Source organism: Delphinapterus leucas, chromosome 11 (genome assembly GCF_059928025.1).
Source record: "Delphinapterus leucas isolate spDelLeu-1000000601 "Yukka" chromosome 11, BTC_Dleu_Yukka2, whole genome shotgun sequence".
Taxonomy (NCBI): Eukaryota; Metazoa; Chordata; class Mammalia; order Artiodactyla; family Monodontidae; genus Delphinapterus; species Delphinapterus leucas.
This window is the reverse complement of record NC_143139.1, coordinates 44695723-44722500: the sequence shown is the minus strand read 5'-3', so window position 1 is coordinate 44722500 and position 26778 is coordinate 44695723. Positions and strand designations below refer to the sequence as shown.

Here is a 26778-nt window from a genome sequence, read left to right as displayed (position 1 = left end):
TGCAATCAGTGGGTTCCCCTAGGTACCCACACTTCTGTCCAACATGACTGCAAAGACAGGCGTTCCCACAACCCCCCTCCTGGCAATTTTGATAGTTTGCTTCTGCTTATGTTTTCTGTTTTATTATAAAGGATACAAATGAACAACCAGATAAAGAGGTACATAGGGTAAGGTCTGTCCTTGTGGAGTTGGAATGCACCACCCTCCTGGCACTTGGATGCGTTCACCAACCCAGAAGTTCTCTGAACCTCATAGTTTAGGATTTTTTTTTTTTTTTTTTTTTTGCGGTACGCAGGCCTCTCACCGCTGCGGCCTCTCCCGTTGCGGAGCACAGGCTCCAGACGCGCAGGCCCAGCGGCCACGGCCCACGGGCCCAGCCGCTCCGCGGCATGTGGGATCCTCCCGGACCGGGGCACGAACCCGCGTCCCCCGCATCGGCAGGCGGACCCTCAACCACTGTGCCACCAGGGAAGCCCAGTTTAGGAATTTTAATGGCGGCTTCATCACATAGGCATGATCAATTATTAAGTTAATCTCCAACCCCATTCTTCTTTCCAGAGGATGGTGGGAGTGCAGCTAAAAGTTCTAAGCTTCTAATCAAGACTTGGTCTTTCTGGTGATCAGCCCCATCCTGAAGCCTTCCTGGAGCCCACCAAGAGTCATCTCATTAGAACAAAAGACATTCCTATCACCCAGGAATTTCCAAGGGGTTTAGGAATTCTGTGTAAGATGCTCCTATCACTTGCATCACTCAGGAAATTACAAGGATTTTAGGAGCTCTGTGTGAGGAACTGGGAGCAGAGACCAAATATTTATTATGTCACACTTCCACTCACACATCAGGTCACTCCTAGGTCAAGAAATCTGTCATGATGAGCTGTGACGAAGTAAAATGTGTGTGTGTGTGTGTTTGTGTGTGTGTGTGTGTGTGTGTGTGTGTGCTTTGCCATGCCTTGCGGCCTGTGGGATCTTAGTTGCCCGACCAGGGATCGAACCCAGGCCCCCAGCAGTGAAAGCGCTGAGTCCTAATCACTGGACCACCAAGGAATCCCTAAAATGTGGGTTACTTTGATTTTTCAGACAGTTCTACTCTCTCTGTTTAGGATCTCAGTTTCTATCCTATGGCTATCTCTTTTCAGTAAGGAGCCTTCTGAGAATTTTCACTTCCTTCTCCATGCCTTTGACCCATGCAGATGGAGGCTCTACTGGACCAAGCACCCGCCAGAAAAAACCCTAGTTCTGGCTTCTATTCTCTCCACAGGGACCACACATTCTGACCCATGGTCATTTCCCTTCCTCTCAAGACTGCATTTTACTGGCTCAGTCCTGGGTCTCTGAATCTTCTACCCAGGACCCTTTCCCTCCCACGTGGAGACGTCACCCCCTGCCGCCTTACCTCCACCTGCTCCCCAGCCCTCCCCCCGCCCCCCCCACCTCCCAATGTGTATTTGCAGCAAGAGGAAGTGATGGTGGCTCCTTCTGGCAGAGGCACAGAGGGAAAGCTGCTCCCTCAGGAAGGAATGAGTGATAACTCTGCAGTTTTCATGTGGGTGTTTTTCTTTGGAGGGAGGAGGGAGGCAGCTGGAAAGAGAGACTGGAAGGAAGGGAAAGAGGGAGGGGCAGGAGCCCAGGCTCCTTGCCAGCCTGGGCAGGAGGAGGGGGGCAAACAGCTTTGCTCCAAGCAACAGGAGCAGCAGCAGCAAAACAATTCCTGGAAATTTACTCTTTTTCCTTCCTCTCCCTCCCTCCCATTTTCCCCCCCCAAAATATAGACAAGACATTGTAATCACAATCAGAAAGGAAGGAAGGTACCAGGAAGGAGTTATTGGAAGGCACAGATAAAGGCAGGCAGCTTCCCAGGGTTGGGAGGGCCAAGAGCTTGTGCCTGGACCCTGGAGGAAGGGGTGGGGTGGGCTGTTCCAGGAATTGCCCACTTGCCCGGCTTGTGTGGCAAAGGACCCTACTTTGTGTGCGAGGGCAGGTGGATTGTGGACAGGTCAAGGCTGAGGAGTTTGGCAACCATTGCACTTCCTTCCCCAGCCTGAGCTTCCAGAAGCTCACTGAGTGCAGAAGACAAGTCCAGCCTCGGAAGTTGCTCTGCCCTCTTGCCATGGCTTTGCCCCACACCAGGGACGCAGCCTTGTCTACCCAGGAACACCAGATCGGGAGCTCCCCAGGCTCCCCAACGATGGATGTGGCCCAGTGACCCTATCCTTGCTCTGCTCGGCTCTTCCCTGCTCCCTCATTCATCCCGGAGACAGTAGAGAGAACACTAGCTTGGGGACCAGACCTGCCTTTGACACCTTGTTCCACCACTTAGTAGCTGTGTGACTTTGGGCAAGTCACTTTATCTTCCTGAGCCTCACTTTCTTTATATGTAAAATGAGGATAATGGTGCTTCCTTGCAGGATTACTGTATGAGATACATGACATTGTATATGTAAAGTGCTTGGCATAAACATGCCCCGTTTTCTGCTTCTTGGAGATGAGGAGGGAGAAATCCCTTTTTTGTGGAATTGACCTTGAGATCCTCTCCCTAGTCCCACTGACACTAACCATTTTTTTTTCTCTCTGAACTGGATCAACACCAGCTTCCTCTTTTATTTAGTATCTGACATTGTGTTTCTTACACAGAAGGTCAAGAACCACAAATGCCACTATGAATCACCACAGAAGAGATGGAGTAACAGTGACAGCTCACAGCTATTAGTTACATTTGCCAGGCATGATTGCAATGTGCTTTCCAAGTATCACCTCATTTAATCCTCGCAACAACTCAATGAGGTGTGGGTTCTATTGTAGACAAGGAGACTGAGGCACAGAGAGATTAAACAACTCGCCTGAATCTCTCTGCTAGTAGTTCAGTAAACTCTTATTGCAGGGATTCTTGACCTGGATGCTGGCACCTAATGGCTTTAGGTGGTCTGTGAACTCACCGAAAATTAGGTACAAAATCCTGCCTGTTGTGTTGTCATTTTTATGGGGCTTCGAGCCTTCCTTGGGTGCTCAAAGGGGTCCATGATGGGGCTTCCCTGGTGGCGTAGTGGTTAAGAATCCGCCTGCCAATGCAGGGGACACAAGTTCGATCCCTGGCCCGGGAAGATCCCACATGCCATGGAGCAACTAAGCCTGTGCACCACAACTACTGAGTCTGCGCTCTAGAGCCCATGCTCGGCAACAAGAAAAGCCATGACAATGAGAAGCCTGAGCACAGCAACGAAGAGTAGCCCCCGCTTGCCTCAACTAGAGAAAGCCCATGCGCAGCAACGAAGACCCAACACAGCCAAAAATAAAAACAAATAAATAACTTTATTAAAAAGAAAAGGGGTCCATGATATCCGAAAGGTTAAAAATGACCACCCTAGTAGAAGAGCTTCTCATGGATAGGGGCTAGGATGAGAAAATGGGGTAGGACCAACACTTCCATGAAGGGGACTGAGCCCTGGGAGTTCTGGGATATTTCTTGGTTGGGGGAGAAGCCCCCTTTATGGAGGCTGAGAGATGTGTGGGATGACCTGGGGAAGGGCTTGAGAAAGGGAAAATGAGTTGCCTTTGCTCCCAGCCCTTATCCTTCCACAAGATGAAGGACAACTGTTTCCTCTCATGGTTTCCCTCTTGGGAAAGTGTGTGTGGGGATGTGCACATTAGTCTGAGGAAGAGGAAGCTTGGAGAGACTGAGAGAGACTGGAAGGGCCCTGGGTACCACTACCCCAGGGAAAATCGGCCCCACCCAGCAGCCTCCTGGAAGGCCTCAGTATTCCACCCCACCCCTTCACTTTTCCATACCTCCCCTTTCTTCTGTTCCTCACTCAGATTCCCCCACCTCCTGACACGAAGCACCTTCCCTGGGTCTCGGTTGATGTGCTAACATTCCCTTTCTGATTGCAGATTTATTGTTTCTACTAACTCATCTTGAGCACCTAATGTGTGCTGGACAGAAATTCCCCTTGAATTTTCCAGTGCTTCCTGAGGGCCCAACTTCCTAAAGTTTCACTATTTTGATGACAACATATGGATTCTTAGACTCCTGGAGAGCTGGAGTTGAGAGGACTCACTGAAGTCATCTGGATTCCCCTCCCCCATTATAAAGATGCGGGAGATGGAAGCTTCAGGGAATTTCATCTTGTCAGACAAGGTAAGAAATGCAGGGGCCGGGGCCGGGGCTTCCCTGGTGGCGCAGTGGTTGAGAGTCCGCCTGCCGATGCAGGGGACGTGGGTTCGTGGCCCGGTCCGGGAAGATCCCACATGCCGCGGAGCGGCTGGGCCCGTGAGTCATGGCCGCTGAGCCTGTGCGTCCGGAGCCTGTGCTCCGCAACAGGAGAGGCCCGCATACCGCAAAAAAAAAAAAAAATGCAGGGGCGGGACTTCCCTGGTGGCGCAGTGGTTAAGAATCTGCCAATGCGGCGGACACGGGTTCGAGCCCTGGCCCGGGAATATCCCACATGCTGTTGGAGCAGATAAGCCCGTGCGCCACAACTGCTGAGCAACCCTCCTCGCCACAACTAGAGAAAGCCCGCACACAGCAATGAAGACCCAATGCAGCCAAAAATAAATAAATAAAAATAAATTTATTAAAAAAAAAAAAGAGGGCTTCCCTGGTGGCACAGTGGTTGAGAGTCTGCCTGCCGATGCAGGGGACACGGGTTCGTGCCCCGGTCCGGGAAGATCCCACATGCCGCGGAGCAGCTGGGCCCGTGAGCCATGGCCGCTGAGCCTGCGCGTCTGGAGCCCGTGCTCTGCAACGGGAGAGGCCACAGCAGTGAGAGGCCCGCGTACCACAAAAAAAAAAAAAAAAAAAGAAATGCAGGGGAAAAGGAGAGTGGAAGAAGATGTTGCGGTGATCATTCATTCATCTCTGTCAGATGCTAGGCACTGCCAGGTCCTGGAAATACAAGAAGATGAGACTCAGCCCTTGCCCTCGGGGGGATCTGAGGCAGCAATTCTCTACAATTCAGCACACACAGCACAGTCCGTGTGGCTTCATTAACATGAAACCATTGCTTCAGGCTTAACCTGGAACTTCTGGATTTCACTAAATTCAGAAGTCACTAAAGAGGGTGAACAGGAAAATCTTGAGGACTCCGTGCCAGAGAGCCTGGAGGCATATTGGCCAGCCAACATCGTGCCATTTCTCTTCCCCCAGACAATGATTATTGAGCCATTTTGTATCCCCATGGGGAAAGGTATTCAAGAGGGTTGGGCCCACCTCCGGGAGTCCTCTCCAGAGTCAGGGAAGAGTGGACAGATTAGGACTCTGGTTTCTGCTAGCACCTCCTGAAGGGCACAAACCACCGCTGCTTCCTGTAGCTCCCTTCAGGATCCGGTCACAGTGGAGGGAGAACCGCAGTGACAAAGATGTCCTCCTCCTCAAAGTCCCTCGGAGCCTCAGCATGCCTCAACCCCATCCCAGTTTTTTTCTCCTGGGGGGCGAGGCAGGTCCAGTGGGTGACTTGAGCAGGGACTGGAGCCCAGTCCATCAGAGGCCACAAGGGTGCCAGTGGGTAGGCACCCCACTCATCATAATTCTACCCCCTTTAACAAATGGTATTCACCACCACACCATGAAGGCCCCTCCATGCACAACTGTTCTGGGGTCCAGTCTCTGGTCCTTTCTTTAGTCTCCTGAGGGGGCAGCTCCCTCCTCCTCTCCATCATCACCCTGATACAAACCGAACTAACACCTTTCCAATTATTGGGCTTTACAGCCCACGCTGCCTGGGGGGAGGTTCGCACATCCCATCCCATGATCCCTGTTCAAGTCAGTCTTTTCTCAGTGTCTGAATGGTCTGGATTCGGGGTGTGGTGCCGGGCAGGGCAGGGCCTCACTCAGCACAGGAGGGGCAGAGGGCAATGTAGCCGGGCACGCAGGGCTGTGGGCAGGGCATCTTCACAGAGTGAAAGGGGAACAACTGTTAGACCAGCTTTGTGTGAGTCCTTCCAACAACTGGCCCGGCATCTGGGAGACGTCTCACCATCGCGTGTGTCGCCCCCATTCCCTTCTTGTCCCCTCCCCTTCCTCTGAGATCAGACCCCCCGCTGTTCTCCTGCACGCCTTTCTGGCCCAGGGAGCCTCTTCACCAGGAGAGACCCTATTCTCGTTTGCCTTCCCCTTCTAATCCTAGAGAGGCTGAGAGGGACTTAGTCTTTCAGGGGTGAATTCTGGGAGCTGAGCCAGAGGAGGAGACCAGGCTCAGAGGCTAAGCCAGCTGCCCAAGGTCACACAGCTGGTCGGCAGCAGAGCTGGGTTTTGAAGCCACTTGTGTCTCGATTCCACGTGTATTCCCTATGTAAGAATCTCCAGTAGGTCAGAAAGACCCAGGTCCCACACTTGAGCAGAAAAAGTAAAGAAATCGGCCCTTAACCATGAGACCTGAGATATAAGTGTTCCAATGTGTGTGAGCGGGGGTGGTGGTGGGGGAGAGGAGAGGTGGGCAGGAGGAAACAGGGAGGAGTGGGGAACCAGGAAAAGGTGGCTGGGAAAAGCATTCTCATCCTCAAGGCGTTGTTTTGGAAATGCAATGATGTCTATTAGAAATGAATTAAGTGTACTAAAAAAAACATGCAAATTGAGGCCAGAATCAATAATAGTCACTAAAGAGGCTGAACAGGAAAATCCTGAGGACTCCATGCCAGAGAGCCTGGAGGCTGGTTGGCCAACCAACATTGTGTGTGTTCTTAAGTCCTCCTGTCTCAACACTAGCCAGACTTGAGTTTCACCCCTGCCTGCCTGTGTCTGTCCCCTGCAAAGCCATGTGGCTGTACCTGGTGGTCCTCGTGGGCCTGTACTACCTCCTGCGCTGGTACCGGGAGAGGCAGGTGGTGAGCCACCTCCAGGACAAGTTCGTCTTCATCACGGGCTGTGACTCGGGCTTCGGGAACCTGCTGGCCAGGCAGCTGGACCTGCGAGGCTTGAGGGTCCTGGATGCATGTCTGATGGTGCAGGGGGCGGAGCAGCTGAAGGGCCAGACGTCAGACAGGCTGGAGACAGTGATCCTGGACGTCACCAAGACTGAGAGCATCACTGCAGCCACCAAGTGGGTAAAGGAACATGCGAGGGACAGAGGTACCACCCATATTTCTCAAGTCTGTTTCCTCTCTGTGAAGTGGAGACCCCTTGACAGCTGCCTGGGGAGATTCCCAAGGTGTTTTCCAGGACTTGAAGTCCTCCCTGTGTTCTTCTCCTCATCCAGCTTACCAGCAAAGCCTCTTCCATCCCACCTCCACCTCCCAACCTTGAGGCTCTGCAGTTTGGGGGAGAGTTTTCCCTGATGAGAATGTGTCCTTGCAGACTTCCTGTCTGGTGTCCCCTCCACTGTCAGTAGGAGGTCTGGGTTTCTTGATGCTGAGTGACCAGGGTGATCGGGGTGCACTTTTTGGAGGACGGGTGGAGATGGGCACTCTGGCTGGAAGGCTGCATGGGGGGCTGGGGAGCGGCGCTGGAGCTGAGCTGAGCTCTCAGCACTTGATCACGTTCTTGCTGGTGACCCCTAGTCATCCGACTTGTGTTTAAATGTCACGCAGTTTTCAGATGTCGACAACTGAGTTGTCAGGACTTGTCTAAGGAAGGTCAGAAAACTACTATGGGATCACTTTCTCTTTTTCTTTTTTTTTTTTTTTGTTTTTGTTTACTACAGTTCTGTCTTCTTTTTATTGGTGAGGGAAAGAACATTAATTTCTTTTATCTTAGTATAAATATAAAACATGGTCATTGTGGAAACGGAAAAGTACAGGGATGAAAACCAAACTCACCCAAAATCTCACCACCCAGAGATAAGTACTGATAATATTTTGACATACATGGTGTTATATTTTGCATATAGTGGTATCTTGATACTTATTAAAAGAATTTAATAAATTTTACAATATAATAGAAAAATTTCAAAGACATAATTTTTAATAATGGAATATAGTATCCTTTAGAATAACATTACTTACTAAGGCAGTACATCATGATATAATATGTAATGGTTTCCTAGATTTTATTCATTGTGTTGAACGTAAATGACGTCTTGGTAAAATTTATTTACCAAATTTTCTATTCTATAACCATGCATATTTTTATTTGTTTGTTTGGTTTTTTGGTTTGTTTGTTTGTGCCTTAAAAAATTCTTTTTACAATTTTTAAAGGTTACATTCCATTTACAGTTATTACAAAATATTGGCTACATATCTCATGTTGTACAATAATATAACCCTGTATGTTGATTGGGTCTTTGGTGTCAAATATGGTGGGAGAATATACATTCCTACAAGGGCAGACTTGGTACAGAGCAGGGGAGGGACTAACTCTGTGTATTAATAATTCCAACACCCTGCACCCAACTCCCCTGACCCTGCTTTACTGCTCTGAGTTCTGTTAGTTGGTTAAGTCTTTAAATTCTTGGTACATGTCTCTGAGTCTTGCGGAGAGGTTTCCAGGAAGCTGGGTGACCTGTGAATAGAGGGGCTTAGGGCCAGAGTGGCCTCCTTGGGTGGGAGGAGAGGGTGGGTTTTTCTGGGACAAAGTGTAAATTCCGATTTGGGGGAGGGTGGTTAATAGTGGCAGCCCTGTCTTCCCCTGAAAGCCTACCCCATGGAATTCCCCAGATTCCTGCTGGAACATTGCTCAGTATTGATGCGGGTATTTCAAAGCCAGGCCCTAGAGGTCAATACCAGGCCTGTCAACACATTCTCCCAAACCTGGGATTTCAGGTCTGTTTTACCCAGCCAATCTCCACCCAGATATTACTCATCTTTTTGTTTTTGTCTTTTATCCATTGTCTTTTAATCCTCTCTTCCCCTCCCTTCCTCATGGTCTATCTGTGTGTCTCTCTTTCTTTCATACTAGCTGTTGGGCACTCAGTCCTGCAGCTGTCAGAAAATCTGAAAATATAGGTGAATATTGATAACGTCTGGAAGGACAACATGGACTGTGAAAACCCAAAACTTCACCCTCCGAGTTCCAGACTATGGACCCACTAGATTTCTTCAACCTCAGTCCCTGCCTTCATCCAATCTGGGGTGCTTTCCCCTTGTCACCAGGCAGTGGGCTGGGCGTGAAGACTGAGTCAGGAGGGTGGCGCACCTTCTGTCCTCCAACCGCTTACAGGGTCTGGTCTCCCCGAACCCACAGGCAGCATGTTGGTCTCTGTTCCAGCCGTTCCCCCTGCAGCCTCTCTCCTAAAGTCCTCACTGGGTGTAAGGTGACTTGGAACCACAGCTGGGTCCTCACTTATGGGCCCAGCACGGTGTTGCCCTCTCGCCCTCACAGTTCCCAGGAGTCTGGGGCCTGGTGAATAAAGCCGACATCTCCATGCCCACCGCACCCAATGAGTAGCTGACCGAACAGAACTTCATGAAGATACTGGACGTGAACCTGTTGGGGGTGATCGAGGTGACCCTGAGTCTGCTGCCCCTAGCGTGGAAGGCGAGGGGCCGTGACGTCAATACCTCCAGTGTTGGGCCGGGTGTCTCTCTTTGGTGGGAGCTTCTCCATGTCCAAGTACAGTGTTGAGGCCTTCTCAGACCCCCTCAGTTATTGGCCTGGGATGGATACACTTCCTCTGTCCTGCTTCTGTGCTCTGGGGAAGACTTTTACAGGGGTTTCCTATCATCAGAGAATTAGAGGCCCTTCCTTCCAGGTCCCTTTCTCCCGCTCTGTGTAGGTCTTTCACTGGGAAGCACCCTTTTATCTTTTGGGTGTCCAGGTGGGTGCGAGGCCTAAGGAGTTTGATTCAACATATTCCTGCCTTGCGTGAGGGTCCACAGTCACCAAGTGTCGAGGCAGAATTGAACCTGATATTATTTGTCTGTGCAGCCCTTCCATGTGCTCAACTGCTGCGGTATTTAGGTTCTGGGATCTCTGTGGGGAGTGTACCCCATGAAGCCATTTATCCAGGGAGCTACTTAATCATGTCTGTGGGAGAGACTCCACGGGCTGCAGGGAGAGGGGGCTTTTAATTGTGTGGAGCTGTGTCCACAGGCAAGGTGATGTTCCTTAGAGTAACGATGTCCAGGGGGCTACCCGGGTGGAAGAGGGGAGAGAAGGGACTGAGGAGTATGGGAAAGGTAAATTGTGCCTAGTTTGGTGTTTGATTAGAGGTGAGGGGAAGAAGAGGAGATAGCATTTAAGTGGTACCTTGCCTCATAATTGGTAGAATTTAGTGCTAAGAATTATAAGTTTGTAAAATATTTGGAAATATATTCAAATTTTACACAGAAGTAATACCATCATCATAACATTTCTTCTCCTGGATTCTATACTTTACAACTCTCCAGAGGTTTCCAGTTACCCAACACAGTTTAATTTGGTGACTTTGTTTTTTGGTGCATTTTTGTGTTTTGTTTTGCAAGACCTCTGAAGTCCTTGCCCCCCTCCCTGTCTCCCTTGCAGGAGAGAGCTCTCTACTTTGGGGTGAAAATAATTATGATCAAGCCTGATCAAGATCGCTATGTCCAGTCCTGAGGTGCTTTCTTGAAGTTTCCATGCTGCATAGGATCGGGCCATCCCAGAGGTCAAGGTACTCTATGGGGAGACATTCCTGGCCTTAGATGAGTGAGCTGTGGACCTTGGGGAGTGAAGCAAACTCTTGTCTGGAAGCCTGGGTCCATCATTAGCACCTCTTCCAGTCTCAGGTCCATCCTCCGGGCTCTGACTCACCCACACAATGGGAACAAGAGCTCCATCCCCACGGTCTCGTGTGGTCAACTTGTAACATAAGGAAAGTATCCAGGCTTGGTAGACCTGGGGACCAGTGTCTCATCGGAACCCCGTGTTATCTGGAGAGAAAACTGAAGCACAAAATGGAAGATACCCGTACTCACGGCAAGTTGATTTTCAAGTGCGTATATTTCTAGTGTTTGTAGAGACCTTCAGTTTATGCGGTGCACATATTCTCAGGAATAGAGCAAGAGGGGGTTTAGTCTGGAGTGTGACCCTGGGGTAAGAGGTGGCACACACTGCTTGAATGATTTGTAACAAGATTTGGCAGGACCAAGAATTTTTTAGAAACTTTTTCCTGAAGTTGATCTAAAAGTGGGAGGGTTGGGAAGTGAGGATATATTTGTATGGCGTCTCCTTCTGGAGTCATGAAGTCAATTGAAATACTGAAGCCAAGCTGACCTGAGAGTATCTCCTCATGTGGGACTGCATGGATCATGCCCTGACGCCTGCCACCCCCAGATCCAATACTTACCTGGCTGTGATGGCATGGTCATCTATCTCCCCATGAGCTACTTGCCCACCTTCCTGATTGATTCCATGATCTACTGGAGATCCCCAAGGCCTGCTAAGGCCCTGAAACGATCAACTTGAAAAAAAAAAAACCCACAATGTAAGAGCTGTGAGTTGAGTTGATTTAGTGTCTTCCTGAGTACTATGGCCCAGGGTGCAGTCTCTCAGATACCTCTGAGGACCTGCCCCGAAGAGGCAGAAGGAGAAACCAGCAACTATGTGATTTTGGTTGAGGGGTTGTGCAATCAAGCATACATCTAGGTAGAAGGTTACTCCTAGTCACAAGGAACAGATAACTCAGTTAATGATTTTAGTGCTTTCTTAAGTATGGAAAGATGCAAGATTCCAGGGTAATAAAGAATTTCTCCAGAAATATTTCTATCTAAGGGCCTGTTTGCTATTTTCCCAGAGCAGAGCTCCTCATCCTGATCTTTGTTCTGAATTCCTTTCGAGGTATATTGTGGGCCAGCAACGTAGTGACTAATGACTTAATCCTTGTAGAACTGGATGATGAGTGGCGTTCCTTGTTTTTTATAACCAAAGACTGGGGTGCATGGTAGGGGGGAGTTGGGGACTGTGTGGGGAGGGGATGCATCAGAGGGAGGGAAATAAAGTGGAGAGAGGGGTTCTCATGTCACCGGGGACACCCATTCCACCTCAGTCCCCACCTTCTCCTCAGGCTTCTCTTGGGACATTACTTAGGATTCTGGGGATATTAGGAAGAAAGGAACAAGTTTTGTGGCTGAGGAACAGGGGTCAATAGCTCACGTCTGTGTCCTGTTCCTTGAGTGGCCTCTCAGTGCCTCATGTTCCACATGCAGCTGTGAAAAATCCACACTTTAGGGAGGGTGTGAGCAGCTGGCAGGGCCTCGGCCCCCCACCCTCTGCCCCTGTCCACCTCTTCTGGGTGTGCCTTGGCCCTGGCCAGTCTCCCCCTCCCACGGGATAGAAGTGGTCTGGGGGAGGTAAAGGTCCCTCCCTTCCAAAGATACCTGTAGACAGGGGTGTGTGTGGAGGGTGACCACCAGCCTGACACATCAGCCTAGGTGCCAACTCAGCAGACCTTGGCTGGAAAGGGCCGTCCTCAATAGGGGTCCTGACAGAGGACACAGAAACCAATTTTTGTTTTGTCTTGAAACCATGCATTTCCATTGATTATATTTTCCTGAAAATAAAAGCTGAAAAGTTTACGCAGCCCCAGTGATTGGGACCGATGCCTTGGGCAGCAGTGGGTGTGTGCCTACGAGAGGAAGAGTCAGGTGACCTCACAGAGGAGAAGGGGTGAGTGGGGTGACCTGAGGAGGGATTTGAAGAGGGAAGTGAGGTCATCCCTTCATCCACAGAAGTGAGGGGCTAATGTGTCTTTCTGGGGCTTATCAAGTGACCTGGGTTCCCAGGGTTAGACACAGGACGGACAAACAAGGAGAGGTGTCTAAGGGACAGGCAGGGCCCAGACCCTTCCCTGGGGACATCTAGTGTCTCTCTCACCAGAAACCTCTCTCTGTGGTCCTCCCTCTGTCCCTTCCTTTAGAGTCACCACCATCCATCCTCTGCCAACCTCTGGGTCCCCTGGTCCAGATCCCCTCCCCCAACCCTCCAGTGGAGGAGAGTAGGGGTCACTTCTGGACCCCGGTCTTATGTTTTCTGCTAATCTTTACTGAGCACCTACTGTGTGCAGGACAGGAATTCCCTTGATGTCCCAGTGCTTCCTGAGACCCCGACTCTTTATGTGTCCACTCTTCTCATGATGGTCTGAGTATGGACTCAGTGGAGAAGGCATCTGTTCAAAGTCACAGATTTCTGGGCTGAGTACAAATTGGAGTGGGAGGGACCTCTCCAAGTGTCAACTAGAAAACCTGAACTTTTTTCTCCTTTTGTTCAAAGTCAAGGGTATGGAGTCTTTAGGGGAACCTTATGTTATAGAACAGTGTCACCATTTTTTTTTTTTTTTTTTTTTTGCTGTACGCGGGCCTCTCACTGTCGTGGCCTCTCCCGCTGCGGAGCACAGGCTCCGGACGCGCAGGCTCAGCGGCCATGGCTCACGGGCCCAGCCGCTCCGCGGCAGGTGGGATCTTCCCGGACCGGGGCACGAACCCGCGTCCCCTGCATCGGCAGGCGGACTCTCAACCGCTGCGCCACCAGGGAAGCCCAGTGTCACCATTTCTGAGCAGAGAGTGAGTTCAAACGTTGCAGGGCCACTGAAACTCAAGACTGTGGTGAGCGCTTGGTGTCAGACAGGGGACTGCTGAAGACACAAAGATGGCTAGGAGTTTCCTCAAGGATCTCTGAGTACTCCAAGGCTGTCATGTCAGCCCCTCAAGGTCTATCATGTCTACCTCTTAAATACAAAGCTAGAGCTTCATACTTGATCTGAAGACCCCAGATTTTCGTATTTTTATTTATACACACACAGAGAGAAACACACAGAGCCAGATTCCAAACAAACTGAAATCAAATAACGCATCATTGATTCACTTTACGCCTTGGAGGTATGTGTTCAGGAGGTTTGGACTCACCTCCAGGAATCCTCTCCAGAATGTCAGAGAACTTGTGAGATTACAACCCCTGGCCCTGGGCTTCCCTGGTGGCGCAGTGGTTGAGAGTCCGCCTGCCAATGCAGGGGACACGGGTTCGTGCCCCGGTCTGGGAAGATCCCACATGCCGCGGAGCGGCTGGGCCCGTGAGCCATGGCCGCTGAGCCTGCGCGTCTGGAGCCTGTGCTCCGCAAGGGGAGAGGCCACAACAGTGAAAGGCCTGCGTACCGCAAAAAAAAAAAAAAAAAAACAAAACACACACACACAAAAAACAAAACCCTGGCCCTCCTTGCTGGTCCTACACGGGGGTGGGGAGGCAAGGGTTACACTGAGATGGGTTCCATGGCCCACAGTGTGGACTGTGACTCAAGGGCCCCACTTCAGACAAGATGGAACAACAAATGCATTGAAAAAGAAGTGCAATGCACACCAGCCCATGTCCTCAGCCTAGACCCTCAGCAGAACCCCATTTCTCCTCATTCCAGGCTGCCTTCCTTGGAGAGGGAGCCAGGTCTTGTCTGATGGACCTGTGCAGGGGCTGGAACCCATGCCATGAGGATCAAGGGGAGTGCCACAAGGAAGCTGCTGTCACTCTTTCCCTCGGCTATCCTGGTCTTTTGTGAGTCGCATAGGGTCAGTGACTCCCCACCTGCAACCCTCATCCCCTCTGAGCACCAGATCTTCAACACCTGAAGGCCCTGGTCTGTTTCTACATTTTTGGGTCTCCACTTCAGACAGTGGAACTGCGTACGTGTAGAGATGGAAACAAGCTTGCACAGTTAGCCCTTACTCTCTCTACCCCTTCCAGCTCCCCCAGTTGTTACCTACACCTCCCCCTGTTTAGAGGACTTGTCCTGGGTGGAGTCGAGGGAGTGGGGGGGAGATGGCCTTACACTTGACAGTGGTCCCCACTGAGATGCTGTTGGGCTACGCCGGGGGGTGTGTGCGTCAGCTCCAGCTCACGTGAGGGTCACAGGTGTTGTCCTGGAATCTGGCCCAACTGCCCTTCCCAGGACATAAGCTGCAGAGATCTTTGTCAGTGAGTCTCCCTGACAGCGTAGCCTCTGAAGGATTTCTTCTTCTTGCCCCTGCAGCTCCCAGGTGAGTGAGTGTCACCCCAGGCTCCTTTCTCTTACTGCTCTCTCCTGACCTTCCTGTGGTTGTTCTCACCTGGAATGTAGTCTGAAGCTCCGGAGACCCCCACAAGCCATCATATTACTTTCAGGATTCACAAAAGGGAAGCAGATGGCATGACGGCTGGGACATGTCTTCTGCATGGCCCCATGGGAGTTTATGGTTGAAGCAATTCGTGGTCACTGAGGAAAAAACCCTCTTGTTTCTTCCAAGTAAAGAAACCACGACCTTCTCCCTTAGCAGGGTTTCTATTTGCCTAGGATTTGCATGTCACCCCAGCTTCCTGACAGTTTCCAGGGCACCATCCTTCATCCTTGCCTTCTTCGTCCTCACCCTTTGGGAAGCCTCTGTAGGAGGGTCCTGGTGGTCACGCAGGAAGCAGGCACAGGCTGGTTTCTGCAAGACGAGCCTTTCTATTACTGCTGCCAACTCCCACCTGAGGGACAAACACTTTCAGGACTACAGTCAGCTCCCTGCACTTGACAGTTACCACTAAAGGCTGAATCTGTGCCCCTGTCTGTCTTTGTTGGCTGCTGGGGTGGGTTCCAGGGGCATTTGAGCCTCTGTTTGCTTGGGGAAGCCTCTCCTTCCCTCCCAGTGCCTCTCGTATTTCCTTACTTACCAGTCGGAGCTGTAGTAAATGTGGACGGTCAGGAGATGCCCAGCGCACTGAACCAGGCTCCTTCTGTCCCTGCCCCACTCACCAGCTCTGTGCCCCTGATGGGTCCACCCCCGTTACTGAATGTGAAAGTCCCTGCATGCACAGCTGTTCTGGGGTCCAGCCTCTGGTCCTTTCTTTAATCTCCTGAGGGGGCAGCTCCCTCCTCTTCTCCATCATCACCCTGATACAACTGACCTGATTCTTTCCAATTATTGGGCTTTACATCCCACGCTGCCTGGGGGGAGGTTCGCACACACCATCCCATGATCCCCATTCAAATCAGTCTTTTCTCAGTGTCTGAATGGTCTGGATTCGGGGTGTGGTGCCGGGCAGGGCAGGGCCTCACTCAGCACAGGAGGGGCAGAGGGCAATGTAGCCGGGCACGCAGGGCTGTGGGCAGGGCATCTTCACAGAGTGAAAGGGGAACAACTGTTAGACCAGCTTTGTGTGAGTCCTTCCAACAACTGGCCCGGCATCTGGGAGACGTCTCACCATCGCGTGTGTCGCCCCCATTCCCTTCTTGTCCCCTCCCCTTCCTCTGAGATCAGACCCCCCGCTGTTCTCCTGCACGCCTTTCTGGCCCAGGGAGCCTCTTCACCAGGAGAGACCCTATTCTCGTTTGCCTTCCCCTTCTAATCCTAGAGAGGCTGAGAGGGACTTAGTCTTTCAGGGGTGAATTCTGGGAGCTGAGCCAGAGGAGGAGACCAGGCTCAGAGGCTAAGCCAGCTGCCCAAGGTCACACAGCTGGTCGGCAGCAGAGCTGGGTTTTGAAGCCACTTGTGTCTCGATTCCACGTGTATTCCCCTCGTAAGAATCTCCAGTAGGTTAGGGAGACCCGGTCCCAGGCTGAGCAGGAAAAAGGGGAGAAGATAGTTGTGAACCATGAAACCTGGGATATAAGGGTTACAACGTTTGGGGGTGGGGTGGAGAGGGGAGAGGTGGGTAGAGGGAAACAGGGAGGAGTGGGCGCACCAGGAAGAGGTGGCTGGAAATGTATTGTCATCCTTAAGAAGTTGTGTTGGAAACGCAATGACATGTATTAGAAATGCTATGAGCGTACCAAATAGCATGCACTTGGGGTTAGAATCAATAATACTCAGTAAAGAGGGTGAACAGGAGAAATCTTGAGGACTCCATGCCAGAGAGCCTGGAGGTTGCTTGGCCAACCAACATTGTGTGTGTTCTTAAGTCCTCCTGTCTCAACACTAGCCAGACTCGAGTTTCACCCCAGCCTGCCTGTGTCTGTCCCCTGCAAAGCCATGTGGCTGTACCTGGCGGTCCTCGTGGGCCTGTACTACCTCCTGCGCTGGTACCGGGAGAGGCAGGTGGTGAGCCACCTCCAGGACAAGTTCGTCTTCATCACGGGCTGTGACTCGGGCTTCGGGAACCTGCTGGCCAGGCAGCTGGACCTGCGAGGCTTGAGGGTGCTGGCTACATGTCTGACGGAGCAGGGGGCCGAGCAGCTGAACAGCCAGACATCAGACAGGTTGGAGACAGTGATCCTGGACGTCACCAAGACTGAGAGCATCGCTGCGGCCGCCGAGTGGGTGAAGGAGCGTGTCGGGGACAGAGGTACCACCCAGATTTCTTTTTTCTGTTTATTTCTTCTCTCTGTGTGAAGGGGAGACCCCTTGACAGCTGCCTGGGGAGATTCCCAAGGTGTTTTCCAGGACTTGAAGTCCTCCCTGTGTTCTTCTCCTCATCCAGCTTACCAGCAAAGCCTCTTCCATCCCACCTCCACCTCCCAACCTTGAGGCTCTGCAGTTTGGGGGAGAGTTTTCCCTGATGAGAATGTGTCCTTGCAGACTTTCTGTCTGGTGTCCCCTCCACTGTCAGTAGGAGGTCTGGGTTCCTTGATGCTGAGTGACCAGGGTGATTGGGGTGCACTTTTTGGAGGACGGGTGGAGATGGGCACTCTGGCTGGAAGGCTGCATGGGGGGCTGGGGAGCGGCGCTGGAGCTGGGCTGTGTGCTCAGCGCTTGATCATGTTCTTCCTGGTGACCCCTAGTCATCCGACTTGGGTTTAAATGTCACCAATTTTCAGATGACAACATTGAGCTGTTAGGACTTGTCTAAGGAAGGTCAGAAAACTACTTAAGCGTTACTTTTCTCTCTCTCTGTTTTCTGTTTTTCTTCTTTTCTTTTCCTTCTTTGGTTTCTTTTTTTTAATTACTACAGTTGTGCCTTTGTTTTGCAGGGGAAGGAGAGAACTTGTATTTCTTTCATCTAAGTATACTTTAAAACATGATCATTGTGGAAACTCAGAAAAGTGCAGGGATTAAAACCAAACACTCAAAATCTCACCACCCAGAGATAAGTACTGATAATATTTTGACATACATAGTATTATATTTTGCACATATTAGTATCATTTTCTTTCCACTAAAGAAAGATGTACTGATTTACAACATAATAAAAATTTCTTCGAAAAATTAATAAATTATGATTGAGAATATACTACCCTTTAGAATAGCATTACTTACTAAAAAGTACCTCATGGTATGATACATAATTATTTCCTACCTTTTATTCATCATATTCAACAGAAATGATATCTTGGCAAACTTCTTTCTACCCAGTTCCCTACACTAGAACCGCATACGTTGATTGTGCCTTTGATGACAATGGTTGGAGAATATTCTTCCTACAAGGCACACGTGTTACTGAGTAGGGGAGGAACTCAACTCTCTGAGTGGATACTTCTGGCAGCCCTACCCCATCCCTCAATAGCCTGCTCCTGCCACCCTGAGGCCTATGGTTACCAAGTCTTTAAAACCTTGGGATTGTGTCTTTGATACTTGCAGAGAGGTCCCCATTAAGTTGGGTGAATCTGCACCAAGGAGATGGGGCTAGAGTGGACTCCTGTGTGGGTGGCAGGAGAAGATGGAATTTTCTGGGGTAGGGGGTGAACTCTGTGTTCTGGGGGTGATGGGTAAACAGAGGCAGCCCTTCCTCCCCCTGAAAGCCTACCCCCATGGAATTCCCCACATTCCTGCAGGAACATTGCTCAGTGTTTTAAGGCCAGGCCCTAGAGGTCAATACCAGGCCTGTCAACACATTCTCCCAAACCTGGGATTTCAGGTCTGTTTTACCCAGCCAATCTCCACCCAGATATTACTCATCATTTTTTGCCTTTTATCCACTGTCTCTTTTATTCCTCTCTTCCCCTCCCTTCCTTATTGTCTCTCTATATTTCCCTCATACTAGCTAGTTGTTGAGCACTCAGTCCTGCAGCTGTCAGAAAATCTGAAAATGTAGGTGAATATTGATAACGTCTGCAAGGACAACATGGACTGTGAAAACTCAAAACTTCACCCTCTGAGTTCCAGACTATGGACCCACTAGATTTCTTCAGCCTCAGTCCCTGCCTTCATCCAATCTGGGGTGCTTGCCCCTTGTCACCAGGCAGTGGGCTGGGCATGAAGACTGAGTCAGGAGGGTGGTGCACCTTCTGTCCTCCAACTGCTTACAGGGTCTGGTCTCCCCAAACCCGCAGGCAGCATGTTGGTCTCTGTTCCAGCCGTTCCCCCTGCAGCCTCTCTCCTAAAGTCCTCACTGGGTGGAAGGTGACTTGGAACCTCGGCTGGGTCCTCACTCATGGGCCCAGCATGGTGTTGCCCTCTCACCCTCACTGTTCCCAGGACTCTGGGGCCTGGTGAATAATGCCGGCATTTGCACTCCCATGGCACCCAATGAGTGGCTGACCAAACAGGACTTCGTAAAGATGCTCGACGTGAACCTGTTGGGGATGATTGAGGTGACCCTGAGTCTGCTGCCCCTAGTGAGGAAGGCGAGGGGCCGTGTGGTCAACGTCTCCAGCGTCATGGGTCGCGTGTCCCTCTTTGGTGGAGGCTACTGCATGTCCAAATACGGCGTGGAGGCTTTCTCAGACTCCCTCAGGTAATGGCCTGGAATGGAGGCCCTTCCTCTGTCCTCCTGCTTCTATGCCTTCTATAGGGGTTTTCTTTCTTTAGAGACCTAATGGCCCTTCCTTCTAGATCCCTCTCCCTTGCTCTGTGTAGGTCTTTCACTGGGAAGCACCCTTTTATCTTTTGGGTGTTCAGGTGGGTGTGAGGCCCAATATGATTCAACATATTCCTGCCTTGCGTGAGGGTCCACAGTCACCAAAGTGTCGGAGGCAGAATTAGACCTGATATTATTTGTCTGTGCAGCCCTTCCATGTGCTCAAATGCTGCAGTATTTAGGTTTTGGGAGCCCTGTGGGGAGTGTACCCCATGAAGCCATTTATCCAGGGAGCTACTTAATCATGTCTGTGGGAGAGACTCCACGGGCTGCAGGGAGAGGGTGGCTCTGATGTGGGGGATCTGATACCGTGGGCAGAGAGATGCTCCCTAGAGGACAGGTGGCCAGGGGGTTAGCAGGGTAGGAGAGGGGAGAGAGGGGACTGGGGAGTATGGGAACAATAAAACGTGCAAAGTGTGGTGATTGATTGGAGGTGAGAGGAATAGGAGGAGATAACATTTAAAGGATGCCTTGTAGCACAACTGGTAGGATTTAGAGCTGTTAGGCACAGGTATGTAAAGTAATTGGAAAAATATTCACACTCTATACAGAAGCAATACCATCACCCTGAGTTTTCTCCCCCTGGCTTCTGTACCTCACAACCTCTGAGAAATTCCAGCGTATCCCACCCCGATCCTATGTTGGTGTCTTACTGCTCTTTCATATTTTGTTTTGCAAGAGGACCTCTGAAGTCTTTGCCCCTCTGCCTGTCTCCCTTGCAGGAGGGAGCTCTCCTACTTCGGAGTGAAGGTGGCGATGATTGAGCCTGGTTACTTCATGACCAATATGACCAGCCCTGAGGTGTTTAATGGAAGCCTCCAGGCATCATGGGATCAGGCCAGCCCAGAGATCAAGGAACTCTATGGAGAGAAGTTCGTGGCTGACTGTGAGTGAGACCTTGGGGAGAGAAGCAAACCCTTGTCTGGTAGCCTGGGTCCATCATTAGCACCTCCTCCAGTCTCAGGTCCATCCTCCAGGCTGAGTCCCCCACATAGTGGGGACTTGAACTCCATCCCCAGGGTCCTGTGTGGTCAATTGGTGACCCAAGGAAAGGATTCAGGCTTCATAGACCTGGGGACCAGTTTCTCTTCCGAAACTCTTTTAATTTGGGAAGGAAACTGAAGCCAGAGAGGGAAGACACCCGTGGAATCACGGTAAGCTGGTGTTAGAACCAGCTTTTTTCAGGTGCCTCAGTTTCTAGTGTTTGCAAAGACCTCCAGTTTATGTAGTGCACATATTCCCAGGAATAGATCCAGAGGGGGCTTGGTGTGGATAGAGATCCTGGGGTAAGTGTTAGGACACACTCCAATGAAATCCGTGGATTTGATTTGGAGTATGATTTTGGAAGAGAAAGGACTTTTTAGAAACTGTCATGTTGATCTGAAAGTGGGAGCATTGGGAAATGAGAATATTTTGGATGGTGTCTCCTTCTGGACAGTCATGAAGACATCTAATTTATTGAAGCCATCATGGTCCGGGAATCTGTCCTTGATGACCAACTGCATGGAGCATGCCCTGACCTCCTGCCACCCCCGCACCCGGTACTCCGCTGGCTGGGACGCCAAGTTCTTCTACCTCCCCGTGAGCTACATGCCCACCTTCCTGGTGGACCTCATGATGTACTGGGGTGCCCCACGGCCTGCTAAGGCCCTGTAACCCAAGACTGGGATGCATGGTGGGGGGAGCTGGGGACAGTGTGGGGAGGGGATGCATCAGAGAGGGAAATAGAGTGGCGAAAGGGGTTCTCATGTCACCGGGGACACCCATCCCACCTCAGTCCCCAGGCTTCTCTTGAGACATTACTTAGTTCTCTGGGGATATTATGAAGAAAGGAACAAGTCTTATGGCTGAGGAACAGGGCTCATTATCTCACATCTGTGTCCTGTTCCTTGAATGGCCTCTCAGTGCCTTATGACCCACATGCAGCTGTGAAAAACCCGCACTTTGGGGAGGGTGTGAGCAGCTGGGAGTTTTCAGTCCCCCCTGCTCTGCCTCTGTCCATCTGTTCAGATGTATCTTTCCCATGTCCAGTCTCCCTCTCCCCCAGCATAGAAATGGACAGGGGAGACAAAGGCCCCTCTTGCCTGAAGGTATGTGTTGACAGTGGAGGGTGACTACCAGCCTGACTCATGAACCTAGTTGCCAACTCAGTAGACCTTGGCTGGAATGCGATCCTGTCAGAGAACAAAGAAACCGGGTTTTGATCTATCTTGGAAACAAGAATTTCCATTGATTATTTTTTCCTAAAAATTATAGTTGAAAAGTTCACCTGCTTGAATGCATGCTAGAGCTTCATGCTTAATCTGAAGACTCCTGTTTTTCAAATTATTATTTATACACGTAAACACTCACATACACACACAGACACCGAGCCAGTCACACCAAACAAACTGAAATCAAATAAAGTATCATTGATTCACTTTATGCCTTGGGGGTATGTGTTCAGGAGGTTTGGACTCAGCCCCAGGAATTCTCTCCAGAATGTCAGAGAGCTTGTGAGATTGCAAAGCCCTGGTCCTCCTTGCTGGTCTTACAGGGGGGTGCAGGGCTGCACTGAGATGGGTTCCATGGCCCACAGTGTGGACTGTGACACAAGGACCCCTATTTAGACAAGGCGGAGCAACAAAAGCACTGAAAAAACAAGTGCAATGCACACCATCCCACGTCCTTACCCTAGACCTTCCGTAGATCCCTATTCCTCCTCCTTCCAGGCTGCCTTTCTTAGGGAGGGAACCAGGTCTGGTCTGATGGACGTGTGAAGGGGCTGGAACCCATGCCATGAGGGTCCATGCGGCTGTCACAAGGAAGTTTCCCTAATCCTCCCCTTGGCTGTCCCGGTGGTTTTTGACAAAGGATCAGTGATTCCCCACTGAAAATCTCATCTCCTCCAAGTATCAGATATTCAGCGCCTGAAGGCGGGATTTGTCTCTCCATTTTGGGAGCTCACTCCAGTAGGGGGACTGCATACCTGTAGGGCTGGAAAAGAGCTTGCACAATTAGCCCTCACTCCTGGCACCTTCTAGCCCCCTTTGGTTACCTACGCCTCTCCCCACTTCAGGGGACCCAACCTGAGATGAGAAGAGGGGATGGTGTGGGACACCCTGTCTTTGACAGTGGTCCTACTGAGACTGGGCAGAGCGACACCTGGTGGTGGCAGCCCCTGCTCCAGCACAAGCAGGTTCACAAGTGCGGCCTCAGAATCTGGGCCAGCTGCAACTCCCTGGACCATAGATGCAGAGATCTTTGTCAGTGAGTCTCCCTGACAGGGTCGCCTCTGAAAGATTTCTTCTTCTGGCCCCCGCAGCTCCCAGGTGAGTGAGTGTCACCCCAGGCTCCTTTCACTTACTGCTCTCTCCTGACCTTCCTGTGGCTGTTCCCACCTGGAATGTAGTCTGAAACAGCTGAGACCCCCGCGAGCAGTCATATTACTTTCAGGGTTCACAAGAGGGAAGCAGATGGCATGAGGGCTGGGACGTGTCTGCTGCATGGCCCTTTGGGAGTTTATGGTTGAAGGAATTTTTGGTCACTGAGAAAAAAAAATCTGTTTCTTCCAAGTAAAGAAACCACGACCTTCTCCCTTAGCAGGGTTTCTATTTGCCTAGGATTTGCATGTCACCCCAGCTTCCTGACAGTTTCCAGGGCACCATCCTTCATCCTTGCCTTCTTCGTCCTCACCCTTTGGGAAGCCCATGTAGGAGGGTCCTGGTGGTCACGCAGGAAGCAGGCACAGGCTGGTTTCTGCAAGACGAGCCTTTCTATTACTGCTGCCAACTCCCACCTGAGGGACAAACACTTTCAGGACTACAGTCAGCTCCCTGCACTTGACAGTTACCACTAAAGGCTGAATCTGTGCCCCTGTCTGTCTTTGTTGGCTGCTGGGGTGGGTTCCAGGGGCATTTGAGCCTCTGTTTGCTTGGGGAAGCCTCTCCTTCCCTCCCAGTGCCTCTCGTATTTCCTTACTTACCAGTCGGAGCTGTAGTAAATGTGGACGGTCAGGAGATGCCCAGCGCACTGAACCAGGCTCCTTCTGTCCCTGCCCCACTCACCAGCTCTGTGCCCCTGATGGGTCCACCCCCGTTACTGAATGTGAAAGTCCCTGCATGCACAGCTGTTCTGGGGTCCAGCCTCTGGTCCTTTCTTTAATCTCCTGAGGGGGCAGCTCCCTCCTCTTCTCCATCATCACCCTGATACAACTGACCTGATTCTTTCCAATTATTGGGCTTTACAACCCACGCTGCCTGGGGGGAGGTTCGCACACACCATCCCATGATCCCCATTCAAATCAGTCTTTTCTCAGTGTCTGAATGGTCTGGATTCGGGGTGTGGTGCCGGGCAGGGCAGGGCCTCACTCAGCACAGGAGGGGCAGAGGGCAATGTAGCCGGGCACGCAGGGCTGTGGGCAGGGCATCTTCACAGAGTGAAAGGGGAACAACTGTTAGACCAGCTTTGTGTGAGTCCTTCCAACAACTGGCCCGGCATCTGGGAGACGTCTCACCATCGCGTGTGTCGCCCCCATTCCCTTCTTGTCCCCTCCCCTTCCTCTGAGATCAGACCCCCCGCTGTTCTCCTGCACGCCTTTCTGGCCCAGGGAGCCTCTTCACCAGGAGAGACCCTATTCTCGTTTGCCTTCCCCTTCTAATCCTAGAGAGGCTGAGAGGGACTTAGTCTTTCAGGGGTGAATTCTGGGAGCTGAGCCAGAGGAGGAGACCAGGCTCAGAGGCTAAGCCAGCTGCCCAAGGTCACACAGCTGGTCGGCAGCAGAGCTGGGTTTTGAAGCCACTTGTGTCTCGATTCCACGTGTATTCCCCTCGTAAGAATCTCCAGTAGGTTAGGGAGACCCGGTCCCAGGCTGAGCAGGAAAAAGGGAAGAAGATAGCTGTGAACCATGAGACCAAGGACATAAAGGCCCAATGTGGAGAGTGGGGAGGGGAGAGGTGAGCAGGAGAAACAGGGAGGAGTGGGAGGACCTGGAAATGGTGGTTGTAAAAGATCCTCAAGGGGTTGTGTTGGAAATGCAATGACATCTATTAGAAATGGTGTAAATGTACTAAAGAGCATTAACACTGGGGCCAGAGTCAGTATTACTCACCAAAGAGGGTGAACAGGAAAATCGTGAGGACTCCACGCCAGAGAGCCTGGAGGCTGGTTGGCCAACCAACATTGCGTGTGTTCTAAGTCCTCCTGTCTCAACACTAGCCAGACTCGAGTTTAACCCCAGCCTGCCTGTGTCTGTCCCCTGCAAAGCCATGTGGCTGTACCTGGTGGTCCTCGTGGGCCTGTACTACCTCCTGCGCTGGTACCGGGAGAGGCAGGTGGTGAGCCACCTCCAGGACAAGTTCGTCTTCATCAGGCGGTGTGCCTCGGGCTTTGGGAACCCACTGGCCAGGCAGCTGGACATGCGAGGCTTGAGGGTACTGGATGCATGTCTGACGGAGCAGGGAGCCGAGCAGCTGAGGAACCAGACATCAGACAGGCTGGAGACAGTGATCCTGGACGTCACCAAGACTGAGAGCATCGCTGTGGCCACCAAGTGGGTAAAGGAACATGTGAGGGACAGAGGTACCACCCATATTTCTCAAGTCTGATTCCTCTCTGTGAAGTGGAGACCCCTTGACAGCTGCCTGGGGAGATTCCCAAGGTGTTTTCCAGGACTTGAAGTCCTCCCTGTGTTCTTCTCCTCATCCAGCTTACCAGCAAAGCCTCTTCCATCCCACCTCCACCTCCCAGCCTTGAGGCTCTGCAGTTTGGGGGAGAGTTTTCCCTGATGAGAATGCGTCCTTGCAGACTTTCTGTCTGGTGTCCCCTCCTCCCTCGGCAGGAGGTCTGGGTTCCTTGATGCTGAGTGACCAGGGGGATCGGGGTGCACTTTTTGGAGGACGGGTGGAGATGGGCACTCTGGCTGGAAGGCTGCATGGGGGGCTGGGGAGCGGCGCTGGAGCTGAGCTGAGTTCTCAGCACTTGATCACGTTCTTGCTGGTGACCCCTAGTCATCCGACTTGGGTTTAAATGTCACGCATTTTTCAGATGTCGACACTGAGCTGTCAGGACTTTTCTAAGGAAGGTCAGAAAACTACTATGGAGTTACTTTCTCTCTCTTTTATTTTTCGTTTTTCTGTGTGTGTGTGTGTGTGTGTGTGTGTGTGTTTTACTGTAGTTCTGCCTGTGTTTTATGGTAGAAGGAAAGGACTTTAATTTCTTTTATCTAAGTATAGATTTAAAACATGATCATTGTGAAAAACGGGAAAAGTACATGGATAAAAACCAAAGTTACCCCAAATCACGCCACCCGCAGATAAGTACTGATAACATTTTTACATACAGGATATTACATTTTGTACATAATTTGTATCCTAATTATCCACTGAAAGAAGTTGAACAAATTTACACATAACAAAAATTTCTTCAAAAACATAATAAATAATGATTGAGAACGTTCCATACTTTAGAATAGCACTACTTAGTAAAAAGTACCTCATGGCATGAATGTAATTGTTTCCCACATTTTATTCATTGGATTCAACAAAATGATGTCTTGGTAAACTTTCTACCCAACTCCCTACGTTGTAACCATGTATATTAATTGGGTCTTTGGTGTCAAATATGGTGGGAGAATATGTATTCTTACAAGGGCAGGCTTGGTACTGAGCAGGGGAGGGACTAACTCTGTGTGTTAATAATTCCAACACCCTGTACCCAACTCCCCTGACCCTGCTCTTCTGCCCTGAGTTCTATTAATTGGTTAGTGTTTAAATATTTGGTATGTGTCTTTGAGTCTTGCAGAGAGGTTTCCATGAAGCTTGGTGAACTGTGAACTGAGAGTCATGGGGTCAGAGTTGCCTCCTGTGTGGGTGGGAGGAGAGGGTGTATTTTTCTGGGACAAAGTGTAAATTCCAATTTGGGGGAGGTTGGTTAATAGTGGCAGCCCTGCCTTCCCCTGAAAGCCTACCCCATGGAATTCCCCAGATTCCTGCTGGAACATTGCTCAGTATTGATGCGGGTATTTCAAAGCCAGGCCCTAGAGGTCAATACCAGGCCTGTCAACACATTCTCCCAAACCTGGGATTTCAGGTCTGTTTTACCCAGCCAATCTGCACCCAAATATTTCTCATCTTTTTTGTTTTTGTCTTTTATCCATTGTCTCCTCTCTTCCTCTCTTCCCCTCCCTTCCTCATTGTCTCTCTCTGTCTCCCTCTCTTTCCCTTATACTAGCTAGT

At 50.8% G+C, this 26778-nt stretch overlaps 2 protein-coding genes across 2 annotated transcripts; both read left to right on the top strand.

The window, feature by feature from the left end:
* The first annotated feature begins 4513 nt into the window (after positions 1-4513).
* Positions 4514-15797, top strand: LOC149748017 (17-beta-hydroxysteroid dehydrogenase type 6-like). The gene is made up of 2 exons (XM_089920887.1): positions 4514-7034; positions 10373-15797. Exons 1-2 carry the CDS (start codon positions 6751-6753, stop codon positions 10395-10397), a joined length of 309 nt encoding a protein of 102 aa, XP_089777013.1. The 5' UTR covers positions 4514-6750; the 3' UTR covers positions 10398-15797.
* Positions 15798-16095: 298 nt separating this feature from the next.
* Positions 16096-24380, top strand: LOC111171225 (retinol dehydrogenase 16-like). The gene is made up of 4 exons (XM_089920888.1): positions 16096-17113; positions 19183-19441; positions 20287-20450; positions 21003-24380. The coding sequence occupies exons 1-4, from the start codon at positions 16801-16803 to the stop codon at positions 21218-21220; spliced, it is 954 nt and encodes a 317-aa protein (XP_089777014.1). The 5' UTR covers positions 16096-16800; the 3' UTR covers positions 21221-24380.
* Positions 24381-26778: the final 2398 nt, after the last annotated feature.